At 42.1% G+C, this 9,271-nt stretch overlaps 1 protein-coding gene across 1 annotated transcript in view; it reads right to left on the reverse strand.

Annotated features, from left to right (window-relative positions):
• Nucleotides 1–3,393, reverse strand: part of LOC103608687 (ATP-binding cassette sub-family A member 13-like) — a 45,980-nt gene extending 42,587 nt beyond the window's left edge. The window contains exon 1 of the mRNA XM_008593085.1: nt 3,325–3,393. Within this exon, the coding sequence (XP_008591307.1) occupies nt 3,325–3,393 (69 nt within the window). The remainder of the gene's footprint in view (nt 1–3,324) is intronic.
• Between the last annotated feature and the right edge of the window lie 5,878 nt (nt 3,394–9,271).

Below are 9,271 nucleotides of genomic sequence, written 5' to 3' on the forward strand. Positions count from 1 at the left end.
GCCGGACACGAAAAAAGACAAAAAGGAAAAAAAAAAAAAAAAAAGAAAGAAAATGCATCATCATGCATGACAATGTTATTCCTAATAGTAAGAACTAGAAAGGACCTTAATGCCCAACACAAAGAAATGGTTGAATAAATTATGTGTATCCACCTGATGAACTATTATGCAATAAAACCACTAAGTGGGAAGACTATACAGCAACTTTTAAAATCTTGGGGGCTGACTGGTTAGCTCAGCTGGTTAGAGCATGGTGCTTATAACACCAAGGTCAAGGATATGGATCCCCAAACCACCACCTGCCAGAAAAAAGAAAAAGAAAATCTTGGGTTTCAATATTAAGCGAAAACAAAAAGATATAATTTTAACTATGTAAAAATATTGCATTATATTTGCCTAATAACAAGAAAAGACTACAAAAGTAGCAGATACATTAGGATAATGGAACTTTAGATAATTTTTTATAATTTTTTCTATTGTTATATAGTGCTGCTTGTACATAAATAAAAATCAAGAGAAAAAATAAGTGGTGTTAAAATAGTTATGAAAATATTCTTCTGTTTAAACTATTTTTTTCTAAGAAGAGTAGAATTGTAACAATGTATGAAGGTAGGTATAAATATAAGTATGATTGATATTATTCGTCCATTATACTATTTTTTTCTTATTTTTCTGTTTGAAATTTCTATAATAAAATGGTTTTTTAACAGAACTATATTTATAAAATATAGTAAAATGAAGGATTTTTTTAAGTAAATATAAAAACAGACAAGCTTCGTTCATCTTACAAATACTGCCTGGTTCTTATTCACTAAATAAACATTTATTTGCGACCGTTTATTCACTCGTTCAGATTGGTTATCCCACAGTTTATGCCAACACCCCATTTCCATAGTGCAAAAACAAAGACTTTACAGATTATCATTGAAGAACAGGAGGAAGCTACGAAAACTAGGTCAGTTTAAAGACATTCACCCAGAGGGGGCTGGCCTCAATATTTCCACTGCAATAGTATTAAGAGATGTGAACATATTCACATTATCTCCCTGGGGTTCTATTCTGACCCAATTGCAAGCCAGAAACCTGGAGTTAGCCTGGAGTGTCCCCTCCTTCACGGCCCATGGCTTATGTCCTGCAGATGTCTGAGGCCACCCATTCCTTCTACCCCCAGCACTGTGGCCGAATAAGAAGCAGCTTTGACTCTTAAGCCAGGCACTGTTGCAAGCACATTGCATGCACTAACTCATTTAATACTTACAATCAATCTCATCTTACAGGGAGAAATCCAAGTTGAGAAATGTGCCCACATAAGTAAACTAGTAAGGTGAAAAGCTGGGATGTGAACCCCATCAGGTGGCTCCACATTCTAGGCACTGAAGCCCTTGTGTTGTTTCTACTATGCTGCTATTATAAGCAGTGCCGTGATGAATAACCTTGTACAAATACCATTTCCCACTTGTGCAAGGACATCTGTAGGCTATATTCCTCAGAAGTGAGTTCATTAAATATTTATTGCATATTTGTTGCTTTTCCCTGAACCGACAGTTGCTCCTTGAAAGCAGGACACACATCTGTCCAGTTCATCAGTATCTGGCATTTCAGTCACTCAGTGAATATTTATTGAACACCTGTTATGAGCTAGGTACTGCTCTGGGTGCTAGGGAATACATTAGTGAATAAATCAGAAAAAAATGTCCAGCTCTGATGGATCTTAGATACTAATATAGTATCCAGAGGCAATTAACAAATAAGCAAATCTGTAGTATGTTACCAGATGATAAATACAAAGAGAAAAAAAGACAAAGAAGGATGAGGTGCAGGAGTTACCATTTTAAGTAAGCAGTCATCAAATAAATAAAGGACAAAATATTTCTGATGAGGATGTTTACCTCAGCAGCAATAATAATTGTGAAAATTTTTAATAACGCAGGAGTCCAATAATGAGGAGCAAATAGTCCTGATACCACCCCTCACTGAGCTATTCTGAGGTGGACAAAATATTTCTGATGAGGATGTTTACCTCAGCAGCAATAATAATTGTGAAAATTTTTAATAACTCAGGAGTCCAATAATGAGGAGCAAATAGTCCTGATACCACCCCTCACTGAGCTATTCTGAGGTTTAAATGAGTTGATATACATAAAACAGAAAGAACCGTGCCTGGGAAACCCACTTCCTCCTGTAATATTCTTAAATGGGAAAACAGGCTTAGTTCCCCCAAACAAACTTATATGTTAATGAAATATGCTGTTCATAAATGGAAAACCACCTACACGGACACCAACACACTAACAATTGATGAAGAGTTTAAGTCTCATTTATTCATTCCTGACCTTAAAACTTGTACAACAAATTTTCAACTGAAATTGTTCTGATCCTGAAGAACACATGAAAAAGAAAACATCTCCTTTAATATTTATTTTGAGAAAGAGGAAAGAATATTCTGGCTATGAGGATTCAGCCAAATGAAATTCAATGTCAACTACTGAATTCCTTCAAACATAACAATTTGTAGCAGAAAAACTCCAACTGTTAAGCGTAGACCTTAAAATCAGAAATAATGATGCTATGTTACTGCCTACTTCTACTGAAAATGACACTTGCAGGTATTATTAGCATCTGTCTACTGGCATCAGGAATAATGGAAAGTTAATCGTAAGAATAAGCAATTGATTTCTACTTCATTGAAACGTACACTTACAGGCTATTTACTTAAGTATTCACACAAGTTTGGCTTAAGCAATTCCAATCTGCTTAGGAAAGCCTTGCTGATGTAATTATAAAAAGATGTGAATTAAAACTAAAGATTTGCTATCAAAAAATAATATTGTCAGCCTGAAGAATCTCAGGGAAAATAAAAAGAAATAAATAAAAATGAATAATATTGAGTAGACAGGCCATGCCCAGCTCTGCTTACACACATCATACAGCCTCACACTTTGGAGTCATTATTTGCAATATTCTGTTTATGCATCAAATGCATTTGATGCTTTGTCCCTTAAACCAGAGGATTTGTAGCTCAGTTTTTAAAACAAACGCATAAAGAACCAATTACAATTCAAATTCTATTTGTTATATTTTCAGTTTTTCTAAATTAGCCCTTTTCTGACAAGATTCTACCACCTTGATTTTGCGCTGGTCAGCAGAGATCAGCTGCTTTGGCCCTTACGGCAGGTTCTCATTTAAAATAATCCAACCTCCCCAATTTCCCTGCTGTATGGACATTTGTAACTGCCAGGAGGCAGGGGCAGCCAGGCAAGAACAAAGCCGGATCTCTCTCCAGACCTCACTGGAACCCTTTGGAAAACCAAGGCAAGCACTCACCGGGTGCCTGAGTCTGCAGAGCCAATTCTTCCAGAGCAGAGCTTGGAACTGGCGCCGAGCGTGCCCCATGCCTTCTGCTCCCTGCTCTCAGTTAGGAAGCCAGCCTGCAAAGACAGTGCTTATATCTGCTGCGCTCCCATGAAGGCATGCTGCCTATTAGTCAATTCTAACAAAAGTAAGTGATGCAAGAGAGATTACTGGTAACTGAATACAACAGGCATCAAATGTCCCCTCTTGTTCTGCGTCTGCTGCAAAATCTTATCTTCTCACTAGTTGGTCAGTGTTCGGGGAAAGTGAGATTACAGAAGGCTGCCTTCAGGGCCTGTCTCGGGCACACACAGAGCACGCCCACCCTGCCCAAGGACCCCCACAACCCATGCACACGATGAGAAGCAATGCCAACATTTACTGCTTTCTCCCTTTTCCCTTGATGTTAAAAGGATGGAATTATTCTTCCTCTCTCGAAACAGGCCACCATACTCATTTACCAGATTATGTCCATTTTGGTGGTCCCATGGCAGAGAATTGGAAGGAAAGGAGATGGAAGCAGTGTTGGTGTATGGGGGAGGTTGTAGGATGGTGGCTCCAGGTCCCCTCCATGACTGCACCCCCACTTCATACTCTGACTTCACCCATGTCCCCTTCAGGGCTCAAAAGCCTGTGTCAGAGAGCAGGGAAAGCGGGACAAGCAGCTGGTGGGAGAGCACCTCAGAGGGAGGCCTGTGGGATTCTTGCACACCTGCACTTGTCCAGCTGGCATGATGGACTTGTGGGGCAGCTGGTTGCTCCATCGTTCTGGAGCCCAGGCCTTCCTGGGTTCCTGTTGCCCCCAGGGGTGGTCAGGAGCACATCAGGCAACCCATTCTTGTGGTCTTCCATTTCATAAAGCAATTTTCACAAGCTGTGAATGTTCTATAAATGGCTTTTGCAACAGGAAGCAGGGACACAGGCTTCACCAAAGGAACTGACTCAATGACTGTGTAAACTTATGTTTTAAAAGAACATCCATTTTATATTCTTTTATTATTTGTTACATTGAATCAAGGTGGGTCTGGAATTTCTAACTTGCTCACTGTGTGCGTCTTTTGATCCATGTTTCAGCCAACCAACCAAACTGATAGAGCCCTTCCTAACTCCCTGAGCTGAAACATGAAATGCAGAATCTCTGCTAAGTGGGCCCATATCAATAAACTTGACCGGATCCAGGCTTATGATCCTTCCACCATTATCTCACACATGCTCCCCAGATTTCTCTATATATAAATTAGAAAACTCAAATTGCCCTTTTGAAGTGTAGCATACCTCCTCATGGGTCACACTTCATACCTCGCCTTTGGATGCTGCTGGTACTGAGTCCCATTATAGGTCTGGAAGGAAAGAGGGGTGATGGGGGTAGGTCCTGAGGAGAAGCAGCATTGTCCTGCATGGCAACGACCTCAGGGAAGGCCATTACCATTTCCTCAGTGTTAATTTGCTCAGACTTGGGGCAAGAGGCCTGCTCCACTGGGGATGAGGAGAACTCTTCCATTGGCAAAGAACACACATCAGAATGTAGTGGCTCAGTGTCCCCATCCTCATCAAGGTCTTCCCACTCATGCCTATTCCAACTTTCAGAATCCCATCCATTCCCAATCAATGCCCTCACTTTAACAGTAGACCCCTGCAAGTCTGGGGGTTCAACTTGCTTTGTGATTCAGCCAGTTGCAGGATGAGATTCTGGGCTTGATTTTCAGCAACCTCAGCCCTGTGGCCACAGGTAAAGGGTACAGGTTGAAGCTTTCAGGACATTTATGCAGCACTTGGGCCTGGAACTTGATCCCTGAGCTCATCCTTTTCTTTCTCCACTTTATCCAGTGGCATTAGGAGCAACCAGCCAGTCTCATCATACTCATCGGTGTGACAAAAATGTCTGAAAGCACTAAACACACAGTCACCCAGACCCTTGCTTCTCACAAGTGTTTGATTAGGAGTATCTAACGGTGATACTTTGTTCATCTCTATTGCCAGATCATGATATGGACTACTGGCATTCTCTTTACTACTGGAAATACTGGCATTCCTGTCTTTAAGTCTAATCAGATTAGAGAGCTATTTCCAGAAACTCCAAGACGCATGAAAAACCAATGTTTCAGTTCAAGTCTGAAGTCTGGAAAAAAAGCTGAGGTCTCAGTTAAAAGGCCATCAGCCAGGAAGACTCTCTTACTCAGAGGAGGGTCAACCCTTTTGTTATATTCAGGCCTTCAACTGATTGGAGGAGGCCCACTCACATTAGGGAGGGCAACATGCTGTATTCAGTCTACCAATTCAAATGTTAATCAAATCCAACACACCCTCACAGAATAGCCAGAATAATGACTGACCAAATATCTGGACAATGACAGACCTGGCTTTGCCAATTATTAGCCGTATGACCTTGGGTAGTAACTTCTGAGTCCTTTTTCTTGGTGGCTGGACAGTGCAGAGATTTAACCCTGGACCCTGTTGTTAGCAGCACCATGCTCTAACCAGCTGAGCTAACCAGCCAGCCCTGACCAAATATCTGGACACCCTATGGCCCAGTCAGGTTGACACATAAAATTAGTCACCAGAAATGCCCTGAGTTTAGTGTTCACAATACAATCGTATGAATTAGGATGGGGTTACTACCTATAGCAGTTTTCCAAGATTCAAAAACTTTAATTTTAGTTATACATAGACTTGCCATATGACACTACAGTTCCACTCCTAAATATATACCCAGAAGAATTGAAAACTGGGACTCAAACAAGTACATGTATGTGAAAGTTCATAGCAGCACTATTCACAATAGCCAAATGGTAGAAACAACCCAAGTGTCCATCAACAGATGAATGAATAAACAAAATGTGGTCCATCCACACAATGGAATATTATTCAGCCATAAAAAGGAATTAAGTACTAATACATGCTACAATATGGATGGATCCAGAAAACATTATGCTAAGTGAAAGAAGCCAGATTCAAAAGATCACATATTGTGTGACTCCATTTATATGAAATGTCCAGAATGGATAAATCTGTAGACAGAAAGTAGATTGGTGGTTCTCAAGGGCTGCAGAAGAGGAATATGGGGAGAAACTGTTTAATGGGTACAAGGTTTTTCTTTGGAGTGATGAAAATATTTTTGGAACTAAAAAGAAGTAGTGGTTGCACGACATTGTGACTATACTGAACGCCACCGAATTATTCACTTTGAAATGGTTGATTTTACGTTATGTGATTCCACCTCAATAAATTATTTTTTCAGTAAATGTTTCCACTTATCTCTTCTCAGTCATTTGGCCAAGCTCAAAATAACCTGAGCATCTGGTGCTGTTAAATAGAACTGCATTGAGAACCTGGCCATTCTGACCACATTTGTTCTTTGTGTTGTCCTAGCCACTTCATCTCTTCTCAGTCATTTGGCCAAGCTCAAAATAACCTGAGCATCTGGTGCTGTTAAATGGAACTGCATTGAGAACCTGGCCATTCTGACCACATTTGTTCTTTGTGTTGTCCTAGCCACTTTCTACATTACTAAGTCATCACCCTCATGGAAACCAGACAGTAGCTGCTAAAGTCCTATTTAGAAGAGCCAGGTCAAAATCTTCTCCCCAATGGCTCACACAGTTATCTCGCATGATAACTGAAAAATGTTCGATTCCCCAAGTGCTGCTCCAGAGTCCTTACTGCAGCATCCTGCCTACAGTAATGACGTAGCCCCCCACGTGGGGAGATGATGGATTGACAAGCCAGCTCCTGCTCTAACCTACTCTCTCCCTTCCCTTACGATCCTAAAGAGCCTTGAGGAAGCCAGAAGTTGTAAACAGTAATAATAATAATTAATAGGATTGGTTGGGGGATAAAAGGGATGCAGAGTAAGTTGGAGTATGACAAGCCAAAAAGGATCTAAGCCCATGAAGCAGAGATGGCCAATGTCCCCAAGACGATGAACCCTTACACAGTGCAGAGAGCTGTTGAGAGGTGGATGCTCAACAAGGGATTTCCCAGCCCCCTTGTGCCTGGGGGTGGCCAAGTGGCTAATCCTTTCCACAGAAGGTGAGGGGAGTGCTGTTTGTCACCTCCAAGTCCAGGCTTTCAAAGTCAGGCAGTGTTCTCCCCTCTCTGCAGCAGAGGTCCTAGGGGATGGTGGAATGGAAGATGGAAGGAGCCTGGACTCTACATGTGGTAAAATCTTCCGAGCAAAGAGCATGTGGTAGAGTCCGTGGTGAATGGACACAAACATTCCTATGCTGAGCCAATGATACACAGGCATTTATTAGTTAAAGTGTCCGGTGTGGCAGAGTTCTCTATAAAGTTCTCTCCCTCTACCCACTGTTCACCCCCATTTCACTCAGATGTCTCACTGAGGCAAGTGCCTAAAAGACAGCAGAATTTGTCCATCCAGAAATCATGGGGACTCTGCTTTCTCTCCCTCCCTTTCTCTATAAATAACCATCTCAACCATCCCCTCCTTTATTACAACATAGAGTCAGGGAGACCAGCAGGAAGGAGGCTGTTGCAATTGTCCAAGGAGAAGGAAATAAGGACCTCCAACAGAGGCATGGGACATGAAACAAAGTACACAGGAATAAATGGTGATGTAACTAACAGAAGGAGAGAAGAAGGAGAAGCCAAGGCTGGTGAAGGGTTAGAGGTATGGAGGTGTGGGCACCAGGCGGGGATTGGGATTACAAGGGAGGACAGGTTCTGGCACTAGAATCAGACAATGGGAATTGCAGGTCTAGTCTGTGGTAAACTGGCTGCATGGCCTTGGCAACCACGGCCTCATTGTCCTGATCAGTACAACTGTGAAGTGAACACTGAGGATGAAATAAGAGAAAGCACCCAGGATAGTCGTGGGTTCTCCCACCCCAAGGTCGATGCACCAGGAGGTCAGCTGTCCTGCCTGACACCCGTATTTCACACCTCTCTACACAGCGGACAACAGGTAAAAGGGAAGCATCATGAGTCCAAGTGCAGCTCTGACATGAGAGGGGAAAATCAGGAGAGCAAGCTCATCAGCCTCTCTTCTAACATAATGCACAAAAGCGAAGATTTGCTGGTTCAATAGGGATCCAGAAGTGGATCATTTACTGCGAAACCTGTATCACAAGGAGAGCTGAGGAAAAAAAGGTGTTACAGACTGAACTGTGTTCCCCTAAAATTTATATGTTGAAGCCCTAACCCCTAGTGTGACTGTATTTGCAGATAGGGCCTTTAGGGAGGTAATAAAATGAGGTCATAAAGGTGCCCTCATCCAATAAGACTGCTGTCCTTATAAGAAGAAGAAGAGACAGCAGGAGTGAGCACACAGAGGAAAGGTCATGTAAGGACACAGCGAGAAAGCGGCCATCTATGAGCCAGGATGAGGGGCCTCAGCAGGCACCAACCCCAATGGCATCTTGATCTTGGGCTTCTGGCCTCCAGAACTGTGAGAAAATAAACTTCTGTTGTTTAAGGTGTGGTATTTTGTTACGGTAGCCCGAGTGGACTTAGAGGTTTACGAAGGGGAACTGGGAACATAAACTTGCATTTAGGTACCTAAAGATGAGGCTAGCTAAGGAATTTAAGGCTGATGCTTGCGACTTACCTAGATTAGGGAATTTGTTTGACCCCAAAAGACACTGAGAGAGCCACGGAGTTAGCAGAAAAGTCCTTGTATAATAGGATCCTGAGAATGAAACGTTCTGGAGATTATTTCTAAAGCTGAAACCTGCTCATAGCAGACCTTGTGCATCAAACATTGCAAATCAGAATCCCATATCTACAGGTGCTTGGTCCAAAGACATCTCATATTGGTTTATAAAAATATTTGGCTTTATGACTGACAACAGGACTTGCCCAGTGTCTGCTCTTGGCCACCCCTCCCCTCCATCCTTCCCCCCCACAGCCAATCCGCTTAATTCTTTGAATCAAGATTTGATTCCTTAGAAAAGTGGGTGGGGTA

This window comes from Galeopterus variegatus, unplaced genomic scaffold (genome assembly GCF_000696425.1).
Source record: "Galeopterus variegatus unplaced genomic scaffold, G_variegatus-3.0.2 Scaffold8693, whole genome shotgun sequence".
NCBI lineage: Eukaryota > Metazoa > Chordata > Mammalia > Dermoptera > Cynocephalidae > Galeopterus > Galeopterus variegatus.